The sequence below is a fragment of the Brienomyrus brachyistius genome, chromosome 23, assembly GCF_023856365.1.
Source record: "Brienomyrus brachyistius isolate T26 chromosome 23, BBRACH_0.4, whole genome shotgun sequence".
NCBI lineage: Eukaryota > Metazoa > Chordata > Actinopteri > Osteoglossiformes > Mormyridae > Brienomyrus > Brienomyrus brachyistius.
This window is the reverse complement of record NC_064555.1, coordinates 11861349-11888803: the sequence shown is the minus strand read 5'-3', so window position 1 is coordinate 11888803 and position 27455 is coordinate 11861349. Positions and strand designations below refer to the sequence as shown.

Sequence of the window (27455 nt, the reverse complement as noted above, 5' to 3'; positions counted from 1 at the left end):
AGTTACCTTTGCAACATTGAAATCATGGCACTGTCAAGTTGTTCACATAAAAACTTTATTTAGAAAAAGTGTTAACTGATACTTATTCTTGGCAAAGACACCAGTTTCACCATTGCAAGGCTCTACATTACAGTTTGTTCACTGGCAAGCACTCAGATGCACATGTAACTTCTTCAAATCTCAAGACAGTACAGTAGCAAAACAAAAATAGTCACACAGTACTGTATAACAAAAACAGCAAAATGGCAACACAAGGATAACAAAATAACAAAATCATGTACTGTGGGAACCAAAAACAATGCCGCATCACTTTATGGAATATATTTTTTAATTATTTTGTAATTTTGGTTAACTGCTTTTCATGCAATGCCTTACACGATAATCACACACACATATATAGTTTAAGTTGTGTAAAATTATTACAGCAGGAAACCACATAACCTATTTTGACAAGACTAAAGCAAAAAGGACATGCTGTACAGAAATTAGATTATGGTGTGGGGATTAACTACTGCACTCCGGTTTCACCCCAGAGTCCAAAATCATGCTGAGGCTAATTGGAGTTGCTAAATTGCCCGTAGGTATGAATGGTCTGTGAGTGTGCTCTGCGATGGGCTGGCCCCCCATCCTGGGTTGTTCCCTGCCTTGTGCCCATTGCAGTCTCTTGCTACAAATGAGTCACTCACTCCGGGCTGCAGTGTATCTTACAGTAGCAGAGGTTTGACATGGATCCGGTGGACCTGGAATGCAATTATACAAAGTGTTCAGTATAAAGGAAATTTAAAATGGCTTTATCCAGCTACATGTTTAAACACTTCAATCACATCCTCCTGACATCACCATAAATAACAGGTTTTTGGACTCATTCATGGCCAGGATTTATACCTCTCCCACTGCCACATCATGAGGGACGCCAGCCAACCAGCTTACACCATCTTTGCACTCCTACCCTGCGGAAAAAGCTACCTGTGCATCACCACCTGCACCCCCCATTTCTGAGTTTCCTTAAGCTGTCAAGTAACTAAACAACCTGTACCTGTCCACCCACTACATACCCTTTGTGTTTGCTTTTTTCCCTGCAACTGTGGCACAAGAATTTCAGTGTTCCCCAAATACAATTAATTTACTTCAATACACCAAACAAACAAGAAACCACCACAATGGCTTCCCAGACTTAACCAAAGGCCACTCACTGGTCTGTCTTCTCCAACAGAGGAAGATGGCTACAACCAGGACAATCACAGCAAGGACAGTCACAACCAGGACAGGAATGAAGATAACATCTGGATGATCTTCTGGTTCTGCTGACACACATCAGAGTCACATGTCATATGCAAACAGCCATATCTCCATGGTAACACGCCTGTGCTTCCTGTACCAAACACTTTTGGCAAGTTATAGACCGGAAGATGTGCGAGTTGCTCTTTTAAACAAACACACCCAATCCATAGTCTTCCTTTCTGTCCAGATGTGTGACTGTACAGATGTACAGGTGCTTCTCCTTCAACTGCTGCTCACTGACACAGGCTCTTCCTCATCTGGAATGTTCCGTCGCCATTGGGCAGCACCTCCCCGCCTGTCAGATCCTGCTCTGGGAGGGGCTGGCCGTCTCTCAGCAGGGTCATGTTGATGTGCCGGGGAAAGAAGCCAGTGGCCAAGCAGCACACCTGTGCTCCGCCAGTGCCTGGGTCTCTCCTTTGGATTACCCTGACCCTGGGTCGCTCTGCAGTGTACATGAGCATTTCCATGGTACCAGTAATTCTTAATAACTGTCTAATTAGTAGTAAAGGCATTAAGATACATAACTAAATCAGTATTCTGCAAAATTATGAAGAATTTCAGCAACTTTGTGTGAAACATCAATAGCATACACTTTCAGTAACTGCTTGTCTAATTAGGTTATCTAGAGCCAATTACAAAAATAAATTAAAACATATAAAAGTGAAATGTAGGTCACTCTCTCTCTGACAGTTTTCACTTGGATGAAGTGTCATTATTACAGAGTGAGGATATCACAAAGTCATACACAGAGCTACCAGCAGAATGAAGTCTGCAAATAAAGATGTGAGGGGCAGGTCTGCCCCATGAACCACTCCCTAATGCTCTCATCTTCCAAACACTTTGCTTTGGCATCTGACAGGTATTAAAAAGACCTCTGTGCTCTGTACCTTTTCTCATTAACACATTCTTGTCCTGCTGGAGGTATTGCCTTAACACCTTAAGACAAAGAGGCTGGTATACATTTATGAAAATCTTTTTTTCATCCTCCATTTTTAACTTGTTCCAGATCAACTCTGGCACACATGGATTGTATCTTTGCTCCAGGATGTCATAGGTCCTCGTCTCCTCGCCCTCATAAGCATCTTGGAGGAAGTACCGGCTCAGTTTGTCACCTTCCAATTCACATGCAGCAAATTTCTGATAAACGCGAATCCCTGTGACTTACGAAACATAAAAAAGAACAATTTATTAGTTAGTTGTTCAACAGCTGGCAGCTGTCACAAAGACTGAATGAAGAGTATGTAATGCAAATGCCATAGATTTGATGTTCAAATTTGAGTAATTTTTTTGTGCATTTACTGATAAGAAATACATGTGCTACAGACATTTTTTACAGATTCATCTTTTTCCTTTCTGCAAAAATATTTCACTGATGCAGATAAAATATGTGATTTAAACAGAAAGCAGCTACTTTACATAGAAAGCCTAGATCAGAGACAAGAAACTCCAGTTGTCTGGAGTTAGGAAGTACACTGGTTTCCTCTCCTGAATGAATGCAAACAATAAAAAAAATTGGACATTAAAAAGGTTGCTTAGTGGGTAACACATTGGCTTCACACCTTTGCGGACTGTGTGTTTGTGTAGGTTTTTCCCAATGTGTCTGTACTGTCTATTGAGTGTCCTGAAATGGACTGTCATCCCATCTAGGCTCCCCTGACAACCTGAAGTTTCTGAGATAAGCTCCAGGCTCAACACAACACTGTATGGGATGTAATCATATGGAAAATGGTGTTATGTCATGCATCTCTCAAATTATTACAAATGTATCGGTTAGTGTGATGTAGAGAGTCAATTGCATTAATCTGATAAGACACTTTCGTTCCACTACACTGCAACCCGTGATGGCTCAGTGGGCAAAACTGTCACTTCACACCTCCAAGTCTGTGGGTTTGAATCCCACTGTGTCTGGGGGTTGCATGTTCTCCTTGTGTTTTGTGGGCTAACTGGCATTTCAAAATTTTCCATAGGCTAGGTTCACACTGCCAGCCACATTGTTCAATTCCGAATTTTTGCTCAGATTGGACGGTTCTTGACGGTTCACATTCATAACTACAAGTGACCTGTATCTGTTTTTTCCCTCCACCACCCCCCCTCTGCAGTGGACTGCTTTATTTCTATTCATTTATTTATTTATTTTTATTTCCTATAGAGAAGGAGAGGGAGAGAGACGGGGAAAGAAGGATGAGAACAGAGAAGAAGGGAGATAGAGAGAGAGGGTTGGGTTGGGTTCCAGAAGAAGATAACCCTAACATACACCTGTGTGTGTCAGTGAGTACCTGTTTGTACACCTGTGTGTGTCCGTGAGTACCTGCTTGTACACCTGTGTGTGTCCGTGAGTACCTGTTTGTACACCTGTGTGTGTCTGTGAGTACCTGTTTGTACACCTGTGTGTGTCCGTGAGAACCTGTTTGTACACCTGTGTGTGTCTGTGAGTACCTGTTTGTTCACCTGTGTGTGTCTGTGAGTACCTGTTTGTACACCTGTGTGTGTCCGTGAGAACCTGTTTGTACACCTGTGTGTGTCTGTGAGTACCTGTTTGTTCACCTGTGTGTGTCTGCGAGTACCTGTTTGTTCACCTGTGTGTGTCTGTGAGTACCTGTTTGTACACCTGTGTGCACACCTGTGTGTGTGAGCGCGCAGGTGTTCATAAGGTCCCCACCCAAGAGCCACCAAAGCCCCATCCAGGCCAGGACCACAGTCCCAGCGCCGAACCACCCCAGCAACCCATCCCCAGGGAACCCCCACTAGGTGATGGAGCTGATCAGATAAGTGACCTGTATCTGACTGCAATGTGAACGCATTCTGTGAACAATGTGAGCAATGTAATCGGTTCTCTGAAACGTCACGCATGCGCACATTGATACGTTTTTGCACGGGTCAACTGCGTCACCAACAACAAAAAACGTGGGACGGCTCATGGCAATAAAAATGGAGGCGTTAGTAGCTCACGCATGTACTGTATCGCACTTTGCTCTGGAAGACAACAAACAGTGAATCAGCTGTACATGAGCAGATCTAAAAGGAGAAAAAAAGTCTTTTCTGTTTTCTCAGTTATTGCTGGAATTGCTGCACCAAGAGATGTGTGGGTACGAGCCTGATGGTGCAGGCTGATGATGTCAGCATGCATATAAGCAAAAAGCCACATGAATTCCGATCTGAGCGTTCATATTCAGGTCGTATGGCCGCGAATCGGATACGTATCTGCACATATGAAAGTGACACAAATCCGATTTGAAAAGATCAGATTTGCATGTTCACACAGCCCTGAAAAGATCAGATCTGTGTCACATTAAAGCAAAAAAAATCTGATTTGAGTCACTTCAGCATGACAGTGTGAATATAGCCATAGAGTGCCAATGTGTGCATGTATGGGCCCTGTGATACACTGGCTTCCCATCCAGGATGTGCCCCAGTGATATGCACTGTGCCTGGGCTCCCCATGACCCGGCCCAGAATAAGCAGCAGTAGAATAAAGGGAACAAAAACAGTGGACATACCGTTAGTATGATTAAAGTGCTTCATCATAAGATCAGTAGCAATTGTCATACTTCTGTGTGTCTCTTCCACCACAAAATATTTCCTCTCAGTATCCTCAACAGAGTCGTTTGGGCTCCAGTGTTGCCGTGAGACAATCTTTTTAATATTGCTGTCGTAGTACTCAACTGGGACATTGTTGATTGTCATTACCAGTGTAAACTCAGGGAATGGTGTCTCTCCATAGATGAATGTCGCCATGAGTGACAGTGAATGGGATTCTGTACATATAACAAGGAAAGACTGTTTACTGATATTGGCCAGTACTATAGAATATTAATTAGCACTATATAACGTTGAGAGAACATAATCATTATGATATTATGAAAAAGCATGCCAAATACTCATGATGTAATCCTTACAATGTAATCATCACAATGTAATCAACTGAGTATGTATCTGCACTTTATGTTAGTCTCATCTGTTAGCTATTTTATGAATGAATGAATATCCACCTTAATTACCACTGCAGCTTATCACAATGTTGAAGGACAAATGTATTATCAAGCCTGTAGTCAAGCAATGTGTAACAAGCGGAAGATGCCAAGATTTGCTACCGAAGGGAAGGGATTCACCTGAGTTCAACAAAAGCTGAGGACTGAATATTTAAAAAAACTGAGTAGAGATGGTCAGGCCACAATTCACCCGAGGGACCAAACAGTAAAATAAATGACTGACAAACTTATCATCTAGGGGTGTGGATCAAGGGAGAAAACAATGATGGTGAATGGTTGAAGAATGATGATGCTTAAGTGACGAGATATTGTTAAATGGTAAATGGACTGCATTTATATAGTGCTTTTCTACTCCTATGAGTATTCAAAGCGCTTTACATTTTATACCTCACATTCACACACCGGTGGCGGAAGCTGCCATGCAAGGCGGCAACCTGCTCACCGGCAGCAATTTGGGGTTCAGTGTCTTGCTCAAGGACACTTTGATGGGATCAGGAGGTACCAAGGCTTGAACCTGCAACCCTCCAGTTGCCAAACGATAGCACTACCGCCTGCGTCACCATCTTCCCAGAGCTAGTTATACTTTGCAGTGAACAGACACAATATTAGCAAACAAAACAATCTTTACAGATATTGTTAAACGATAACAAAAAGTGTAACAATAACGAATCTGGATCTACACAAGCAGCTTCTGACTCCAGATTTGGTATCGAGGAAAAAACCACAACAGCACAAATTCCCACAATTGCCCAAGCATTACATTACATATAAAACAAGCTTTAGTCACTCACCTATTTAAGTAATACTGTGCTGTACATTACAGTAAATCTCCATAACCCTCTGTGTGATTCCCATGGTCTCTGAGTGTGGTGTATCTCTCATGATATATATTTTGTATTCCCCAAAAACAGCATGTCTGTTCAGTGTACTAGGGCTGTGCAGAGCCCAATATTTGTGTCTGTATTTGTTAAGGCAGCAAAATTATTTGTATTTGTATTTTTATTCAAATTAAGTTGAAAATAGGTGTGACAGAATTTTTGATTTTATTACACATCCAATTTTAGAATATTAAAATGTTAATATAAGTATTCTTTCTCATGCCCGGCCCGTCTGCTCCTCGTGTGTGCCACGCCCCCTGATTACCCACGTGTACTTCCCTGATCGTCTCCAGCTTTGTCTGCTTACTTTGATTAGTCTCTATGTATTTAAGTCCTGGTCTGACCTGTTCCCCTGGTCCGTCATTGATGTTGCTGTGCGTCAGTGTCCTGTTCCCTGCTCCTAGTCCACGTTCCCCGAATAAACCCCTGTTTTGCCCCGATCTTTGCCTGTTCTGCCTTATCCTTGCCAGCCAGCCCGCATGATGGCCGTTCTGCTTGCCCCGATCGTGACATTCTTCAATAGACTATTGTAGGGTTTATGAAAATCATAAACCAATATTACACTTAAGTGTTCATGATTATTATAATAAACATATATAAACATCATTGAAAAGAAAATAATTTTAAACGAAACATTCAGTTCCCAATCCACACTCAAATCAATAGACTCTAAACTAAGAAATACCAGGAATAGGTTCATGGTAGTCCATCAACTACTAGAAGTAATGTGCCTAATGCCTAATTGTCAGCATTGCGATCCCCATCACCCCCTGGCCTAACTGGGGGGCAGTGAACAGACACAATATAAGCAAACAAAACAATCATTACAGATAAAAACTGTTCTCTCTCAAGTACTCTATGGCAAAAACAAAACCTTAATTAGCCTCTGACTGATAGATCTGGCAGAACACAAGCTTTATTCTATACCATTCGTGTTACATTCTGTGCAATAGGACGTTAGGTAATTTGGAGGCTATGCAAACATCATATGCAATGTATAAATACCTATGTAGTATACCACATCTACTCTGTACCTGTACTCCCTTAAAAAGCTAAGCTTTATACTTGAGAGAGAATACACATTAAATAAATAACTAAAATAATGATTAAAATTACATTAAAATAAATGTGTAAAATACATGTTTATTATCATCATCAAGTATTGTTGATGTTATAGGTTAAATAGTCTATGTACTGTAACACTATAATCGCTGGCAGCGCATGCAGCCACTTTAACCATATGGGACCTTAGACGTATATGTGGTCAAACATGCGGAAGGACATTAAGTGACACAAAAATGTATATAGTTTTCAATGCTATTATTAACTGAAAGATACAGCCTTGTTACTGAAGTGGAATATTATGTAATTTTTAAATTGCCTGCAAAATACAACCTAAACAAAAATTTCATTATTTTTCCACTTTTGCGTAGCAATGTACTAAATTTTGCCTACATTTTGATCAGACTGCACTACTTTTCAGTCTTTGCTCTTCCCCCTTCAGTCTCCTGTTGTCTTCCTGTCATGTCGCGATATTGAGCACAAATACACACTGTGCCCAGAGTGATGAGGAACACCAGCTGTTTGATATGCTTTTTTTTAACTTACTTTTTTGCCTCTTTAAATAATTAAAAAAATATTTATACTATATATTTCTAGAAAACCCACTATTTGTGCTTTGCTGAATACCGTATTCGGCTATTGGGCTGTTCTTTGTGGGTGGAGCTTCAATCTGCCAACTCACATGATGGACTTTGGCTTTGACCATGATCAAGTTTACACCTCGCTTTTTTAGGCATGCAAACAGTTGACCTTGGACCCCCAGAGGTTTCCTCTGTTCTATACTTCTATCTGTGTATGTTTGTCTTTTTCTTTATTCCTTCTTCCTTTCTTTGTCTTAAAGGGCCTTGGGGCGACTCTGTTGTGAAAGGTGCTACATCACAACACAATAATTTAGACTGTTCTCTAGGTTACATGCAAACCGAAGGAAGTTCCTTGTTCTGTCATGCGCGGCATGCTGCGTGTGGGAAAAGAAGGTGATGATCCTCTTGCAGCTCTAAGACTAATGAGGCTTTATTGAAATAAAGAACACTAGGGAAATGCACAAAGGAACAGGACCATGATGGGTCAGAATACAAAAAGGGAAAATTACTAGACAACAAACAAACGAAGAAGGGCAGGCTCAGAAAGGAACCGACCCTCACATGTTCATGCTTACTCTGAATATCATAATTATACAGTAAATAAGGAAGTGTTCTTTCAGGAAAGGCTACTATATGCGTGAAGTGTGGAAAGCTCCTGTGTGATGTTTTAATGTGAAACAACCCCAGAGCGGAGTCCTACCTGAAGAGGCGCGGTGAGGACAGCTCAGGACCAGCAACGCCACAGCAGGGAAAACCATAAAGCCTGATGTCTCTTTCAGGGGGAACCTCATTTTCAACATGTTTCTGAGCTTCAGTTATCATCACAATTCCAGAAAATTAGGAAAACACTAATTGGAAAGTTGATACTCAAATGCAGTGGAAAAAAAAGAAAACAAACATGAAATATGATATTGTTTCCTTGTTTGAGGTAGTTCACGGTGCATACTTCAGTGCCCACATATTCTGAACTCTACAACAGTGATTCTCAACTGGTTTTCAGTGGGCAAAAAAATGTTGAGAAAAAAATTAAAAGTGTCATCTGTTCACACTTCTTAACAGTAGGTGGTGATAATGCCCTGTAACGCAGATGAGCTGACAACTGCCGTTTCACACCATAGAAGAAGACCCGCAAATTTTGTTTACATATACTCGTCCGGGATCTGATTTTCTTGTGTGGTACGTTTTTTTTGGACAAGCCAGCTTCATTTTGGAATAAGGTGCTGTGGACTTATGAAACTAAAATGAGTTATTTGGACATAACAAGGGGCGGTATGCATGGTGGAAAAAGAACACAGCATTCCAAGACAAACACCTGCTACCTACAGTAAAATTTGGTGGCGGTTCCATCATGCTGTGGGGCTGTGTGGCCAGTGAAGGTACTGGGAATTTTGTTAAAGTTGAGGGTCACATGGATTCCAGTCAATATCAGCAAATTCTTGAGAACAGTTTTCAAGAATCAGTGACAAAATTGAAGTTGCGCCGGGGCTGGATACTTCAACAAGACAACGACCCTAAACACTGCTCAAAATGTACTTAGGCATTCATGCAGAGGAACAAGTACAACGTTCTGGAATGGCCATCTGAATATTATTGAAAATCTGTGGTGTTATTTAAAGCGGGCTGTCCATGCTCGGAAACCATAAAACCTGACTAAACTGGAGATGTTTTGTAAGGAAGAGTGGTCAAAAATACCTTCAACCAGAATCCAGACTCTGACTGAAAGCTATAGGAAATGTTTAGAGGCTGTTATTTCTGCAAAAGGAAGATCTACTAAATATTAATATAATTTTTCTGTTAGGGTGCCCAAATTTGTGCACCCGCCTAATTTTGTTTAAATAATTATTGCACACTTTCTGTAAATCCTATAAACTTCATCTCACTTTTGAAATATCACTGTGTTCGTCTGCTATATGATATATTTAACTGAAATTGCTAATCCAAATAACCAGTGATTCATAAAGGAAAAGCATGAAAATTATCAGGCGTACCCAAACTTTTGCATAACACTGTATTTTGGCGTATCTTATTGGTGCGGGTTGTGTCGCAGTACTTCAGTTAAGTGTGCCCAGCATTGTCTATGTATTTTAGCCTGGTGGTTTTATATATATATTTTCTCACTCACTGTTTCGTTGGCTGATTTCTTGTGATGTTTAATTTAGACGCGCTTATTACTTCTCCCACTAAAGAGGCTTCATCAGCCGCTACTCGAGATGAGTTGGTTATGGTTGCGGATCACTATAAAGTTGAGGTTTGTGGTAGTCCATCAACTACTAGAAGTAATGTGCCTATTGCCTAATTGTTGTATAGACTGCTTAAACATTTGGAACATGAAATTAGTGCCCTGATCTGTTTGCACAATCTTCGGAATGCCGAAAAGGGAAAAGAATCCCAGAAGAATTTTAATGATGGCAGTAGCAGTTATTTTTCAGATTGGTATAGCCTCGGGAAATTGAGTAAAAGTACACATGATTGTAAGTAGCTATTGATTCCCCGACTTAGTTCGCGGCAACAGAACACAGTCCAAAGTTATGTGCTCAGATGGTTCAGACAAAACCTGTATCGGTTGCAATGGAACAGGAGGAATCAACTGATTCGGCTTGCCGGTAACTTGACATACATGACAGGTCTTCACTTTGTTTAATTTATTTCTCTTTGTTAAAAAAACGGTTAATGAAGAAACTGAATTTTTTCCATAGTGCCTTATTGGTTGTCATATTTTCAATGAGTGAGGATTCTCTGGTAAGCACTGTTGAGTCTGTTAAAAACAGTTGCTGAAGAGGTTTGGTTTTAATTCAAATGCAGCTAATTGAGTATAAAAGGGAATATTCCCCTCTAGCTTCGCCACTTGCTGGTCATTTTGGTTTATCATTAAGTTTATCAGATTTTTTGTGTTGGCATACTGTTTTATTCTGTTTTACTATCTCAGGTTCAAACTGCACCCTCTTTTCATTCAATAAATTTAAGAAGTTGAAAATTTTGGGTCGCGACTTGTCATTAAGGGGTCATGGTGTGTCCCAAAGACAGACCAGTTGAGAACCACTGCTCTACAACACTTCAGAGCAAAGCTCTTTCAGGACTCTAGAGGTGACCTTCATGCGGGTTCACTGGCTTGAAGCCTCAATTTAACAAAATGCACTGAACTTACCATAAAACCCTCCCACATCTAGATCTTAATTACGCAACCAATTAACCCTGAATTATCAAAACGGATTGATACTTTATTCAGGGACAACATATACACACCACTGCCTAATGGAGTTTTTGCTTGTCTTTTTATACTTTGCATCTTTAACTCAACGAATATTCCCTTTTTTTTCTGCAAAGAAAATGAAAGCACTAGTATTACTGTAAAGGGGAACCTCTGTCCTTAAAATAACAGTGAAATACTGCACCATTAACTTTAAACCAGGTTTTTTTTTGGGGCCCTTATTATTATTATTATTAGTGAAAAGAACGATAAATCTTTTTACAGGATACCTGTAGTTCGTATTATAAACATGAGCCATATGTTTAGGTCTCAAATACATGTTTCATTGCCTACCTTTACAATCACGTCAGTTTCTTGATCATGCTGTCAATGGTGACACAGATGAAAATATAGCTTAATGCCGAAGCCGACAACATAAGTTACATCGATCTTCAAGCTTCATTTCTTCGTGTCACTACCTCCCCCGACCTGGTTCTTCATGCACCGTCATTCTCGCGTTCAGATGTAACCCGCCTTGAAGCCGGTGCTGATTCGGGGCCGGCGGGCTTTCTTCGCTTTCCTTGCCCTGGGGTCTTCAGTTCCCAGCACGCAGATCACCGTTGCAAGTCGCAGGTGCAACTGCAGGTATGTCGTAAGGTAGACATTCTGGTTTCGCTTGAGCGGGAAGGGGCGGCTCCGCTTTAGAACAGAGCAGCAAGGCAACATCTTGTGAACTTGGTTTTGTAATTCACATGGTGTTTTGGTTTGTGTTTTTTCTCCTAAAATATGCTGTTTTAAGTGGGTTTTATAATTTAGTATTATTTCCTGCCTATGTAATGTGAACCAGTGCAGACCCGGCTCCAGCTCTCGGTAACAGGGTGGGCCAGGAAGATTTTTTTTTTTTTGGGGGGGGGGGGGGGGGGGGGGTGGTAATTACATACATAAAAAATGGATGTTTGAGACAGAAGTCCTCTGACAGTGAAGCATTCTATGGAGCTCCTAATTTCCAAGCATGTACACCATAAAGTTATCTGACATCTTATCTAGTGTGTGCACGTGTGCAGTGTAGTTATGTGAGCATGTGTGTATGTTTTTATGCATGCATGGGTCTGTGTGTGTGCACACCTGTGTATGTAGCTTACGTGTCTGTGTGCATGCATGCATGTATGAGCATGTGTGTGGATCATCCTTCATCATATATACTTTTAGTAATTAAAACTTTTTTATTAATTTTTATTAATTAACTTTAATTAATTCAACATTTCTACTAAAACAGGACATTTCAGACAGGAAATAAAACTTGCACAAAATGCTGCCTAACTACTTTATTGGCTACCCTTAAGCTATATTATACACAGAATAGCCCTGAACCCTAAACACTGCATGTCATGACACGCGGGACTACTAAATACCCGACAGGGAAAGCAAAAGCAAGCATCTATTTTGAAGGAATATTCAAGCCAGGGTCTAGACTTACACCACGCAGCAGAGAAACTCTCTCTACCTCCGATTTCTCGCCGTGGATAAGTTTTTAAAACCGGCTGGCTTTGACCGAACTGGAGTGAGAGTCCAATCCACTAAGATGAACATTAGAGGCTCTCACAGTATCTGTGGTAGCTTTTATAGGTACCAGAAATCTATACATTTCTACATCTCTAGCTCATAAATTTAGGCTAAACTCCTGTGACTGGCTAGCTAACTAGTGTGTTCAGCTAATCAATATAGTTAGCTGGCAACCTATCAAAATGTCTAAATGTTTAGCTAAATAAAAAATCGAAAACTGGTACGAACAATTAAGATAACAAATAAGATGGAAAATGGTCGCTGATATTATGTTCAGTTTATGTACAGACAGCAAAGTCTCTGTAGATAGACTTACAGAAATACATATAGTAAACTGGGTGACCACTGAAATTATACGTTACACTCCAATGTCACATAAAAATATCAAGGTTAACACTGATTGGATGATTGCCTCAATTCATATGAACGGTGATTGTATGTACAGAGTCCGAGAATATTTATATTTTTGTTACGTTTATGCGCAAATCATCCATCCATCCATTTTCCAAACCGCTTATCCTACTACTGGGTTGCGGGGGGTCCGGAGCCTATCCCGGAAGCAATGGGCACGAGGCAGGGAACAACCCAGGATGGGGGGCCAGCCCATCGCAGGGCACACTCACACACCATTCACTCACACATGCACACCTATGGGCAATTTAGCAACTCAATCAGCCTCAGCATGTTTTTAGACTGTGGGGGGAAACCGGAGTACCCAGAGGAAACCCCACGACAACATGGGGAGAACATGCAAACTCCACACACATGTGACCCAGGCGGAGACTCTAACCTGGGTCCCAGAGGTCTGAGGTAACAGTGCTAACCACTGCACCACCATGCTGCCCCCATGTGCAAATCAACGATACGTTTTTTCAAAAAATAAAACGAAAAAATATATCCTCGGGAAAATAACAGTTTTTTTCACATTTTTCTAAGTACACACTTTTGTTTCTCTTCCTCCTCTTGGCTGGATGGACCAGCCTTTTGATTGGGTGGGCCAGGGCCACCCTAGCCAGCCCCCTGTGAATTAACCATGTCTATATAAATGTGCACATCCTACGTTTGCAATAGAGCCACAAACAAAAGGGTAAAACAGGAATTTCTCAGAATGTGAACTGCAGACTTTCTAGTGTCCAAAGTAGAGGGATGCCAAACCACGTCTTTTTAATATATGCATAAATGATACTGTCCTATATGATTTGTATGACAAATTGTCGTTTACTATCTAGACTTTTTCATCCATGCATTTTATAAAACTGCTCATCCTTTTTGTGATTGCGAGGGGTCTAGAGCCTATCCCAAACGCTCCAAATGCAATTAAGGCCGGGAATAACTGCACAACCCATCACTAGGCACACTCACACATCGTTCAGACTTTTTACACAGGCCTAATATACAAACCATCTAAATTATGCTACATTATGTATAAAGTTACTACTCTACACACTGGCAGCACTACATTTTGGACCCATTACTAAGCACTAATTAGCTTATAAGTTACAGTCATAAAGACAGCTAACATGTAAGTGAGGCTGGTTATCAAAACAAAAATGCATGGCATAGCCAAGGCAAGATTTAATATTAATTAAAGACTCACTTACGGGGCGGCATGGTGGTGCAGTGGTTAGCATTGTTGCCTCACACCTCTGAGGCCCGGGTTCGAGTCTCCGCCTGTGTTACATGTGTGTGGAGTTTGCATGTTCTCCCCATGTCATCATGGGGTTTCCTCAGGGTACTCCGGTTTCCCCCCACAGTCCAAAAACATGCTGAGGCTAATTGGAGTTGCTAAATTGCCCATAGGTGTGTATGTCAGAGTGAATGGTGTGTGAGTGTGCCCTGTGATGGGCTGGCCCCCCATCCTGGGTTGTTCCCTGCCTCGTGCTCATTGCTTCCGGGATAGGCTCCAGACCCCCCGCGACCCAGTAGGATAAGCGGTTTGGAAAATGGATGGATGGGTATAGGTTAATAGCAATCAAATATATATATTACTTTTAAGTAGATTGAACATGGGAATTAAAATTAATAACATTCTAGTAAAATTAGTTTATCCATCTATCCATCCATCCATCCATCCATCCATTCATTCATTTTCCAAACCACTTATCCTAATGGGTCGCGGGGGGTCTGGAGCCTATCCCGGAAGCAATGGGCACAAGGCAGGGTGGGGGGCCAGCCCATCGCAGAGCACACTCACACACCATTCACTATGGGCAATTTAGTAACTCCAATTAGCCTCAGCATGTTTTTGGACTGTGGGGGGAAACCGGAGTACCCGGAGGAAACCCCACGACGACATGGGGAGAACATGCAAACTCCACACACATGTAACCCAGGCGGAGATTCAAACCCGGGTCCCAGAGGTGTGAGGCAACAGTGCTAACCACTGCACCACCATGCTGCCCCCTAAAATTAGTTTATATGACATAAAATTTCTGAGCTGGAAGTACCCAAATTTTTAAGTTCAACAAACTATTTATATCTGTTTATAGATAAATTAATTTCATGCATCCACTTGCCTAAAATTAATTAAATCTATCCAAATCTTTTTTTTCAGTATGCTTGGAGTGGGGTTTATTCGAAGCGAACATGATTACAGATTTAAACAGAGGTGTCCTCTCAGGAAACCCATCCAAACAGCCAGTGCCATTTTTATGAGAGCAACCGATTGCAATTGGTACAATCATAATAAGAAGAGCATGTTTTTCTTTCTTTTTTTTAATAGAACTTCATTGCATAATATTACAGTACAAATACAAACAATTTAATACCAAGGACACATACACTATATTACCAAAAGTATTGGGACACCCCTCCAAATCACTGAATGTTCCGATCACTTCCATAGCCACAGGTGTATAAAATCAAGCACCTAGGCATGCAGACTGTTTCTACAGACATTAACGAAAGAATGGGTTGCTCTGTGGAGCGTGGTACCATGATAGGATGCCTCCTGTGCAATAAGTTCATTCATGAAATTTCTTCGCTACTAAATATTCCACATTCAACCGTTAATGGTATTATAACAAAATGGACACAACTGGGAACAGCAGCAACTCAGCCACAAAGTGGTAGGCCACGTAAAATCACAGTATATGATTTTATTTGATCCACACCATTTCAGTTACATATTTTAGCTTATTTGTTAAACACATGGAGCTGTTTAAAAGTCTATGCAGAGTATTATGGCATATGCAAATTAACACCGCTGCACCTAACGTTAACACATACAAAATATGCAATTATTATTATTTATTATTATTAGTTATGGGTCCAAAACACATAATGCTATGGACCACTATTGTTTTAGTCACGAGTTTTTACATGCTATGGACCACTATTTTTATTCTTCTCTTTTATGATTATTATTCTTTTACTTCCCTAAACAAAATGGCCACCCTAAACTATACAAGCTAGACCTACTAAATTTGGTGGGGAAGTGTTGATTTCTACCCACTACTCAGACAAATCCCATCCAACCCAGATAGCCAATGGGGGGTGATACAGTGCAGTGCTTTACGTTTTGGCTTACATCTCCTGACATGTAAATTAAATTATTTGTAATAAAGTGAAATGACACAGGGAATAAGTATTGAACATGTGACGAAAGGGAGGTGCAAAAAGGCATGGAAAGCCAAGAAACTTAAATCTATCAGTATTTAGAAAGAAATCCTGCCCTCTATCAGTGTAATTTAATATCAGCTGGTTTAGTCCTAATTGATGGCTTATAAAAAGGTTTCTCATTACCAAGGTGTCACACAAGAAGCATCTCATGATGTCCCTGTAAGGTAAAAAAAAAAAACACACACACACACATATGATTCTGAATGCCACCTCAAATGTGCAATATTAAAATAGGATCTCTTAAAGATGTTAGCTTATTGTAAGACTTCCTTGCTCTGGCATGTAGACTGTAAAAGAGTGTAAATCTGGCTGATCTGTCATTGACTGCTCAGTGATTTTCTTCTTCTTCAAAGCCAAATAGCCAGTCACAGGATTCAAAGTGACCAATCAAAAAGTGGAGAAATCAGCCACTGTTCCTGCCTTCAAAGTCTCAAAACTCAACCTGCCAAGCGAGTGAGTACTGTGCAGACACGAGCGCGTAGATACGGCTGAATGAGTGTGTTATGTTCCGGAAAAAGTTTTGGAACTTGTAATGAGCACGAATAAACACTCGGAACACTTGCAATCTCCAACGTGTTTTTTCTTTTACTCGACTTCCCGGAAAACTAACACACACATCCAAATTCCCATCATGCACTTCACCTCTCCTACAGTAAGCACAGTAAGACATAAAATCTCCTTCCCCTTAAAACAAATGTCCCCACAATTACTATTACCAACATTAGATACAGCCACAATTGCCTAAATGAAGTGACTAAATAAACATTCCTACTGCAGATAAAATAACTTTTCAACAAAGACACTCAGAAACCCCATAAACAATGCCCACACCCACCTTTTTTTTTCTTTAACTTCAACATACTAAACACAAACCAAATGTGAACCTAAGAGTTGATGGCAGACTACCTCATCCCATAACAACACCCATGGAGATTATTCTGCCCCAAGAATTTGGGTGCGGTTTACTGTAAAGTTCATAAGTCCATGCGTTTGGGAGGCTGACGCTTCCTGTCCAGGTATCGGCACCCACTGGGGACGTCAGCTATACCATCACTAAGGTGTGACAGTACAATCGCTGGGGACAGAGGTGCAGGCTCTACCACTTCTGGTGTAGAGTCAGGAATAGGCACCTCGGGAATAGAGGCAGCTTCCGGGGGTGAGCTTTGGCCAGTGGCATAGTCTCCTGCTGAATCTCCAGCACACTCACCCGGAAACAACGCAGGTTTTCTTGCCGCCACAGACTGCAGAAGCTGGTCGACATGCCATATGCGGCCTTCAATAGTCTGGACAGTATATGAAACAGGGCCTGTCTGTGCCACAACAGTCCCCTGAACCCATCATGGTCCCATACTATAATTCCTCACCAACACGTGGTCGCCAGGAGAGAAGGTTCTGTCCATGGCTTGCATCCCCCTTTGCTGAATTTGGTTTTCCTGCTGACGTTGAACAGTGTCCTTCACCACTGCTGGTTTCAGTAGGTCGAAATTGGTCTTCAGATCCCTTTTGAACATCAGGGTTGCTGGTGAGACCCTTTGTGGTGGCATCGGGAGTATTACGTTAGGTTAACAAGAATTGGTGCAAGTGCTGATGAAATGTTCCATTACCCTGAGACAGAGTCCTGCACGGGTCCACTTTTGGAGACCTGCACCCGCCCACACCCAGTAGTACAGCACCACACCCGCCTGTACAGCACCACACCCGCCTGTGCACCCGTGATTATTTCAAAATTAAATTCGCACCCGCCCGGGCCCGTTAACATTCCGCCCGTTACCCGCCCGTACCCGTGGTAAATTACACACAATTATTTTTTCTATGCACCTCTCAACAGCACTAGGCCTACATGAATTTTGAAATGAAACGAAATAGTCCATTTAACACAAAATCAAATCAGATAGATCTAAGCTATCCATACTGTGACGAGTGTGAAAGAGAGAATACGACGACACGCTCCGGCTAGGATTCTTTATTTCTCAGCTCAACGAGCCTCGAAGAGCAGTTTTGCACACAGAGAATACAGAACACGCCACAAACAATCAAACAGCTCCCCACTTGCTAACGTTCTGGAGGAGGGTGATTGGCGAGAAGGACCCAAATCAATTGTTTATTAAAACACAAACACAAAAATTTTTCAACAATTCCCTACTTCTATTTTAAAGCAACTACTCCTCCTCTAATCTTTCCTAAAACATAAACAAATACCCGCAATTAATGCAACTTAGTCCCTACTGCAATGCCTCACGGGAGCACGAGTCCTGTAGTGCCGCTCGCTAGGTGTATGTGAATGTTTTTCAAGGCGGTTATCTAAGGTACCCCCGACATACTGAACACACTGTGATGATGACAAATTGTACATGATAGTCTAATACATAGATATTTATTTAATAACTTATATGTTATTTTTGCAGGCTACAATACTGTTTTGATTGACTTGCTATCCACCCATGTGTAATGAATTACCTGCCTGCATACCTGCCCGTAACATTAAAATCTGCCCGTTTCAACAACTATCTGTGTACCTGACCCGGTACAGGACTCTGCCCTGAGAGGCCTTCAGCGCATGTTTTAGGGTTTGAACAAACCTTTCAGCCAATCCATTAGTGGCTGTAGAAAAGCGGACATTTCGTGTGACACTAGCTGGGGATCATTGTCGGACACCAATTGTAGGGGCGAACCAAAACGGCTGAACATTTTGCCTATTTTTTCGATGGTTTTGGCAGTAGTGGTGGACTGCATGATTGCCACTTCAGGCCATTTACTGTGGGCATCTACCACTGTTAGTAGTATACGCCCTTCTACAGGTCCCGCAAAAGCTATGTAATCTCGCTGCCAGTGTTCTTCTAGAAACTCCCAGGGATGCAGGGGAGCTAACTGTAGGGCGTTCCAAACCTGCTGGCATGTGTGGCAGGTCTTGGCCACGTTCTCAATCTCCCAATCCACTCCTGGCCACCAGAAGTAGCTCCTTGCTAATTCTTTCATGTGAACAATTCCGCTGTGACCTGTATGGAGTTGTTGCAATACAGTCTTGCATAATGAGTGAAGCACCTTTAAGAGCTTTGCACGAAAATTCCTATGTACCAATACTGTCTGTGCATGTACAAATGGCAAATAAATCTCTTGAATGTTGAACTTTGTTAAGGATGTACTTCACCCAGAGACATTTTCACCTAATTTTTTATTCAGATTAATATTTACATTTACATTTACTGCATTTGGCATGTGCTCTTAGCCAGCACGACTTTTAATAAGTCACATCAGTGAATGCATTCTGATACTAGTTCAATAGAACCTGGCTAAGAATACTATCACTCTAAAACACTTTGTTTGCACGTAATACCATTTTAAAAATAATATTTATTTTATAATAAGGAGTATAATCCTGGAAGTGCTAATCCAAATACTTCCAAAAGAGGTAGGTTTTTAGTCATCATTTGAAGGCACCCAATGACTCAGCTGATCGGACAACATAGGTGCCAAAGCAGAGAAGAGTCTAGGTGCATGTCTTCCTTGTGCCTTGAGAGAACATGGTGCATTCTGGGGTGAGAAGTTCTTTTAGGTAGAAGGTGATATTTTTGACTTTGTAAGCGAGCATAAGTGTTATGAATCTGATGTGGGCAGCTACAGGAAGCCAGTGGAGGGAGCATAACAAAGTTTTGAGAAAGTTGAAGTTTAAAAAAAAAAAAAAATCAGTGTGCCTATACCCTACAATTGATATATATCATAAGTAGCACAGAGGTATGACTTAGATAATAACAACTTATCCAATTGAAAATATTCAATAAAAAGGGGGTAGGGCTAAAAAATGTGGGATAGCCCACTTTACCTCTCAAGGGCACAAGTAATGCAACACTTACTTGTATATCCATACACCCTCTCATAAGGAACAGAAAGGGAGATTTCGACTGCCAATAACAAAGTTAACGTACTAAATGAATTAAACTATACACTCAGCCTCCCAAGTGGTGACTGTTTGCCTCCTCACTCTGCTGTCTTCCTGTTGCACGTCTTACGGATGCATGTTAACTGCCCTCAAATGTGTCAATGTCAGTTGAATATTCCACTGCAAGCATATCATAAATTTTATTTGTTGCGATATTTGAACTGTTATATTGACTTGTACAACATTGTCTGGAAGCTACTATAGTAAACTCTTATAACTGCTTCAAGATAACATTTGTAAAATGTAAAAATTTTACATTTCTGTGAACCCTCCACTGAGCTGACAATGCCAGAAATGGAAGTAGAAGCTACAAGAGACTAAAAGAATATAAACATAAGTTCAAATCCAGCTAAGACAGCGAATGTGACTTGGGGCCCAATATAACGACGAAAAGTGGAGATCTAGAACTTAGCAAAGTTCAAAATAATAATAAATTCTATAAAATTATATTATATAAAATTTGGGGAAAATCCAACTAATAGCTCAGAGTTGTTAAAATCTTATCTAGCTCCGATTTAAAGGAATCAAGGGTTTTAGCTTGCGCTACACTAACAGGGGGACTACTCGATACTCTAACTACACGCTGTGTAAAGAATTGCTTTCTCAAGTGCATTTTTAAATGTTCTACCGCTAATTTCCGCCTATGGCCACGAGTTCCAGTACTTAAACAAATATCGAAGTAGGCATTCTTCTGAACAGCATCCCGACCTGTTAGAATCTTATACACCTGGATCATATCCCCCTTAGTCTCCTTTGCTTGAGGCTAAACAGATTCAGCCCAGCTAAGCTCTCATCATAAGACATTCCTCTAAGACCAGGAATCATTCTTATAGCCGTACGGTGCCCCATTTCCAAGGCAGCAATGTCCTTTTTAAGGTATGGTGATCAAACCTGCACATGATATTCTAGGTGGGGTCTTACTAAGGAATTATATAATCATAGCATCACGTCCCTTGACTTAAACTCCACATGCAGAGAGACATAACCCAACATCCTATTGGCATTTGCTTCCCACGCTGGCAAGAGTGGGACATGGAAGCATTAACATACACACCGAGGTCTTTCTCATAATCAGCTACCTTTATTTCAGTGGAACCCATAAAATATCTGTACTTTATATTTCTGCTCCCTGTATGGATTACCTTACATTTATCTATGTTAAATTTCATCTGCCAGGTATCAGTCCAGTTGCTGATTAAATCAAGATCCTGTTGTAGCCTCTTTTCTGCTAGATCAGTATGTGCTACACCACCCACCTTGGTGTTATCTGCAAATTTAACCAGTTTGCTGCATGTATTGGTGTCAATATCATTAATGTATATTAGGAACAATAGTTGTCCTAAAATTGAACCCTCCAGTACCCCACTGTGTGATAACTACCCGCTTCTGTTAACTAGTTTTTGATCCAAGCTACTACAGTTCCTAAAATCCCTGCAGCTTTGAGCTTTAGCAAGAGCCATTTGTGGGGGACAACATCAAAGGCCTTCTGGAAATCTAAGTAGATCACATCATAGGCCTTTTTATGATAAATTGCTCTTGTAGCTTCTTCAAAGAACTCAAATAGATTAGTTAAACATGTTAGAGATCCGGGTGGATTTGGTGTGTGGACGTGGCATGATGCAGGCAGCTGGATGGTGGATGACCCAGTTGCGGCTCACCAGCCAAATTTGGGTTTATTTAAACAGAAAGACACTAGAAATAACTACAAAAAAAAAATCAGACCACGAGGGGTAAAACTGAAAAGGGATAACTAAGGCTGAACAACAAAAGGATTAGGGTTACCAGGAGCAGGTTGACAGGCAAGTAAAGAACTAAACACAAACTACATATATCATCTTCTAGTATCTTACAGACTTTACAGGGGAAAACACAAAGACTGACAACAGGAGGGACGGGATGACCAGCAACACCTGCTGGCGAAACGGGGAAGGGACGCAGAGTGGAACAACAGGAGCTGACCCTGACAAACATCTCCTAAATTTATGTTGGCTAACTCTCAATGTTATTTGAATCCAGATCTGAATCTACCATTTTCACTTGGATTATAGCTTCCATCACGTTTCCAGTTATGCAAGTTAAACTGATTGGCCTGTAGTTTGCTGGATTACTTCTATCCCCTTTTCTGAATATGGGCGTTATATTAGCATGCTTCCAATCAGGAGGTATCACACCAGCAGATAAGGATTTCTGGAATAGTAAAGGTTGGCTAATAATATCTCTCATCTCTTTTAGAATTATAGGTAAGATGCCATTAGGGCCCTGCAATTTATTTATTTTGAGCTCAGCTAGGCTTAGTACCACATCAGCCTCTGTTATACATATATTGGTCAAAGACGACGCTGTATTCGTACTGAATGGTGGTAACTCATGTTCTCTACTGTGAACACCGGTGTAAAATAATCATTAAACTCATTTACTATATCAATTTCATTTTCAATTATAAGGCCCTTACTATCCTGAAAATTAGTGATTTCAGCTTTTAGAGTTCTTTTGGAGTTAAAATACTGTAAGAAACTTTTAATGTCATCCTTAGTCTCCAATACAATCTTCCTTTCTACATTCCTCTTAGCGAGTCTAATGTTATTTTTAACTCAACTTGTAGACTTAGAAACTCCTGCTTTATTTTGAAATCATTAGTTGTCTTCCATTTGTGGAAGAGCGCCCTCTTCCTCCTGATTTTATTCTTAATTTCTGTAGTAAACCATCTTGGTTGTAGTTTCCTAGATTTAGTTTTGAAGGAAACAGAGATGAAGTCCTCTTGCACTTGCAACAATGTGCTTTTAAAAAATTCCCATGCCTCTTCAACTGTTTTGCTATTTAACTCCATCCAGTTTATAGTTTATAGATTCAGTCTCACACCATTAAAGTCAGTCTTCCTAACATGGTTTGTTTTGACCTTTGGTCTTCAGACACTAAAATTAACCTTAAATGTAACCATGTTTACTACCGTCCAGTGGTTCTAAAACCTCTAAATTTCTAATCCAATCCTGGTTATTAGAGAAAACAAGATAAAGAAGGGCTTCTCCCCTGGTTGAGGTATTAACAAACTGAGTCAAAAAACATTCTTGTACTAATTCCACCATCTCAAGTTCATTTACCGAAGAGCCAGAGACTGTGTCCCATTGCATCCCAGGTAAATTAAAATCACCCATAACCACCACATAATTTTTATTACTCATAATCCTGATATCGTCATATAACATTCTGCTTTCCTTTGCAGCTACATTAGGTGCTCTTTCACAAACACAGACAATTAGGCTATTTGAGATTTTAGCATCTATTTATCCATACAGCTTCTGTACTTTTATTTTTATCAGTGAGCTCCCTTGCCTGCAAGTTTTCTTTTAAGTATACTGCAACACCACCTACCTTCTTTTCTATCCGGTCTCTATGGAACAACATGTAACCATCCATATTATATTCTTCTCCATCATTGTCACTCATCCATGGTTCTGTTATTCCTATAATGTCATAAGAGTCTGATGAAATTAAGCCTGTAAATCATGGATTTTTTTCTAATACAGTGATACCTGTACCCACGAGCGTAATTGGTTTGAAGACACAGCTCGTGGGTACAATTTCTTCTGGGTACAAACAAATTTTCCCATAAGAAATAATGGGAAAGGGATTAATTGGTTTTCCAGCCCTAAAATACCCCCATACAAAACACTTATAGGCAAAAATAATTGAGCTTTTAGTGACAATATAAGTTGTATTAATTGAGAATATCATATTTTTTAGAATATTAGACACACTTTCATCTTTAAATGCAGAAAATCTGCGCTATGGCCGTACATGAAAGAGACCAAGTCCTGCAGGCTAGGCTAGGCTGCTCAGTGTATCACTGTACTACTAGTGTTACACTGTACTCCTTTGCAGTACAGACTGCAATGGGGAGGCCTTTTATAGTGGTCACTTTTAATATTAATTTGGGCTTTCTGTCTCCCCCCACCTATATTCTTAATTAACCTCCCTGCCCCCCCAAGTCCCTAGTTTAAACATTCCTCAACTACTATACACATTTACCTCCCCAATACACTGTTTCTCCTCTGGTTCAGATGCAACCTGCCCAGCTTGAACATGTCTCACCCGTTTCAGAAGGTCATCCAGTGCCCCATAAACCTAAACCACTCTTTCCTACACCACCCATTTAGCATGTTTAATCTCCTTATCTCAGTTAACTTAGCCTGGCTTGCATGTGGCACGGGAAGTATTCCAGAGAATACCACTGTGGATGTTCTGCTTCTAAGCTTATCCATGGCTTCTATAAATTTATCCTGCAGAACAGCCCTCCTGCCCTTTCCTATGTCATTGGTGCCAACATGCACCATGACCACTGGATCCACTCCGACTGGGGCCAAAAGCCTGTCCACACGATTCGGAAGGTCTCTTACCTGGGTACCAGGCAGGCAAGACACCATACGGGACCCTCTATCACAGGTGCACACATAACTATCTACACTAACTACAGCTCTAATAATTGAATCCCCTACTACTGTAACCTCCCTCTTCTTGGGGGGTAGGTGGCTCCTTGGTGCCCAAGAGCCCACCTGCCTCCCCAGTTTCTTCCGGCTCTAAAGCTGGAAGCACCTGAAAGCGGTTAGACACCGTCACTTCAGGTGATGCCGCCTCTATGAACTGTGTTACGCCCTGTTCTACGTCTACGACCTACATTCACTCAGCTCTCTCGACCTACCTGTTCATCATTCTCCTCCCTCCCCCCTTGTGATGTACACACAGTCTCCCTAAAAATATAGACAGGCCTAGGGGCACCAAAAAAGGAGACACAGGGGGAACACTAACAGGAGGAACAAATGGACCGGGAGTGAACACAGGAGGCACAGAGGGATGAGAAGGAGATACTGGAGGTCGGAATGGAAAAGATAGGGGACAACGGAGAGCCCGAGGAAACCCCTGTGGGCGAGCGGTGGAAGCCGCAGGGGCAGCAGGCGACCTCAAGACCGGAGTCGGAGGGACCGTCAGCGACAGTGAGGTAGGTGCAGGAGGGGACCTTGTAAAGGCAGAGAAGGCAGGCGGAGGAGGCGAGGAGGAAGTCAGAGGGGACCTCCACACAGGCGAGTCACTCCCCCGGAGGGGTCCAATGAGGCCATGAGGGAAATCTCTGAGGGGTCCCATTCAAGCTCCTCCTCTTCTTCCAGCAAGGGAGGAGGAACAATGGTCTGGCAATCAGGTACCTCCTCGGAGACAGGGACTGGGGCCAGAGGAGCAGGGTCAGGAGCTGGGGGGACTGAATCTGGAGCTGGAACATCAGGGATGGGTGAAGCTGGAATATCAGGGATGGGCAGAGCAGGAGCCTTTGTGGGCAGCGCGTTAGCCATCGGGACTGGAGCCTGAGGTACATACACCAGAGCCAGCATTGATGGAGTGGGAACCTCTGGGACGGGCAGAGAAGGGCCGGGCAGAATCGGAGCCTCTATGGGCGGTGACACAGCCAGAGCCTCTGAGGGCGGTGTGTCAGCTGCCAGGACTAGCAGGTCAGGAACATCAAGCACGGGCAGGTCAGGAACATCAAGCATGGGCAGGTCAAGAACATTAACTGGCGACTCAGCAGGGACCTTGGGTGGCGTCACAGCAGGAACCTCTGGCGCAGGGACCTTGGGCAACGTCGCAGCAGGAATTGCCAGCGCAGTGACCTCGGGTAGTGTTGCAGAAGGAACTGCCGGTGCAGGGACCTCGGGCGGTGGAGGCGCAGGAACCTCAGGGATAGGTAGAGCAGGAACTACAGGGGGTGCTGCCAGGCCCGCTAGCACAGGAACCACGGAGGATGGATCATTAGTCGCCGGTGCAGAAACCGCGGAGAGCAGAGCATCAAGTGCAATTGCAAGGGAAGGTGTCTCAGGTGCGGGCACGGCCTCACCTGTCGAGGGAGCCTGCTCTGTCCTTAACCGGAGTAGCCTCCGCAGGTTCTCTGCTATTTTGTCTAGCTTGTGTGGTGGTGAAGTTGGGGTGAATGCTGCAAACTCCCGTTGAAGCTGTGTGCACAACTGGGCAGCCTCTGGGGAGTCATGCACTGTTAAATCCATCACCTTCCAGAAAAGGCCTTGGAGGGTGAAGAACGTCCCAGCCAGGGATGTAGTATAGAATATTATTTAGCGCTTCATAACGCATAGAGAATGTAAATATTAGGACTCTATTAAGAAGCTGATGTAAACTGTGTAGAGAGTGACCTTTAGAGAATGCAGAGCAATTACTGCTGTGGACAATGTGACGAAAAACAAGTATGAATTAGCACCTTGTGTTGGCTTAGAGGTTTTTGTATCTGTTAGCTATTTTGTTAGTTTTTGATGTATGAATATGTACTTTATTAATGCTGCAGTTTATCACTGTCACGTCCAGCTCGTACAATCCTCGTGTGTGCCACGCCCCCCTGATTATCCACGTGTGCTTCCCTGATTGTACCCAGCTGTACCCTGTTGTCTGGTCTATTTCAGTCTGTGTCTTACCTTAGTTCCTTGTCTGTCATTGAATTTAGTTATTGTCTGATGTTTCCTGTCCCTGCCTGTTCCTTGCTTGCTCACCTGCCTGAGCGATCACCTGTCTCACTGCCGATCGTGACAGAATGATAGACCGAAACAAGAGGGAAAAGCAGAGGAGAAGGAGGAAGCCAGAAGAGCCGACGATCAGCCTGGGAGCCTACGCTCTCGCCGAGGTTTGGCACCCGACTGATATTGAGGAGGAGGAGGAACCCCTCCTGCTCCGAGAGTCGGTGTCGCTCACCAGGGAGCTACCACCGTCCCTTGAGTGGTATTGTTTCCGGCCAGAGCGACTGGCCAGTAAAGGGATCAGTGCGGTGCGAGACCCCATCCCCCGGGGTATCCCGGATCCAAAAAAAGGGGCATGCCCGTCTCGCTTGCGCGGGACCTGCCCGTCCCGCCGCCTACGGCGGCCCGGACCGAGGCGCTCCCATCGCAACTACCTACCGCTACCACTGAGTCCCCAATGGAGGTTCTGGCTATGCCTAAGGCCATGGTTAACCAGTTCTTCACCCTCCAGGAGCTCTATTGGAGGGTAACGGACGAACCGGCTGTACAGGGCTCCCCGGAGGAGGACCAGCTCTCCGTATAGCTGAGGCGGGAGTTCGCCGCATTCTCTCCTGCCTCTCCCCCGGGGGACCTGGTAGGATAGTAGAGGGCCTCCGGAAGCTGATCCAACTCCGGAGATCCCCGGCTCCTGCTACAGCGCCCGAGCAGCCGCCTCCTCTGCATGCTGCATCTACGCAGCCCGAGCAGCCGCCTCCTCTGCATGCTGCATCTGCGCATCCTGAGTAGCCCGAGGCGCTCCCTCCGCCTCAAGTGACTGTCCCCCCTGGGGCTCTTGTTCCTTACCCCACTCCTG

General features: G+C 42.5%; 1 protein-coding gene across 1 annotated transcript; it reads right to left on the bottom strand.

Annotated features, from left to right (window-relative positions):
- Nucleotides 1–33: 33 nt before the first annotated feature.
- LOC125718966 (major histocompatibility complex class I-related gene protein-like) lies at nucleotides 34–9381 on the bottom strand. The gene is given in 7 exon segments (XM_048993317.1): nucleotides 34–740; nucleotides 1194–1301; nucleotides 1441–1523; nucleotides 1525–1723; nucleotides 2169–2441; nucleotides 4779–5036; nucleotides 8492–9381. Coding segments are annotated over 7 exon segments (1083 nt in total). The 5' UTR covers nucleotides 8592–9381; the 3' UTR covers nucleotides 34–678.
- Nucleotides 9382–27455: the final 18074 nt, after the last annotated feature.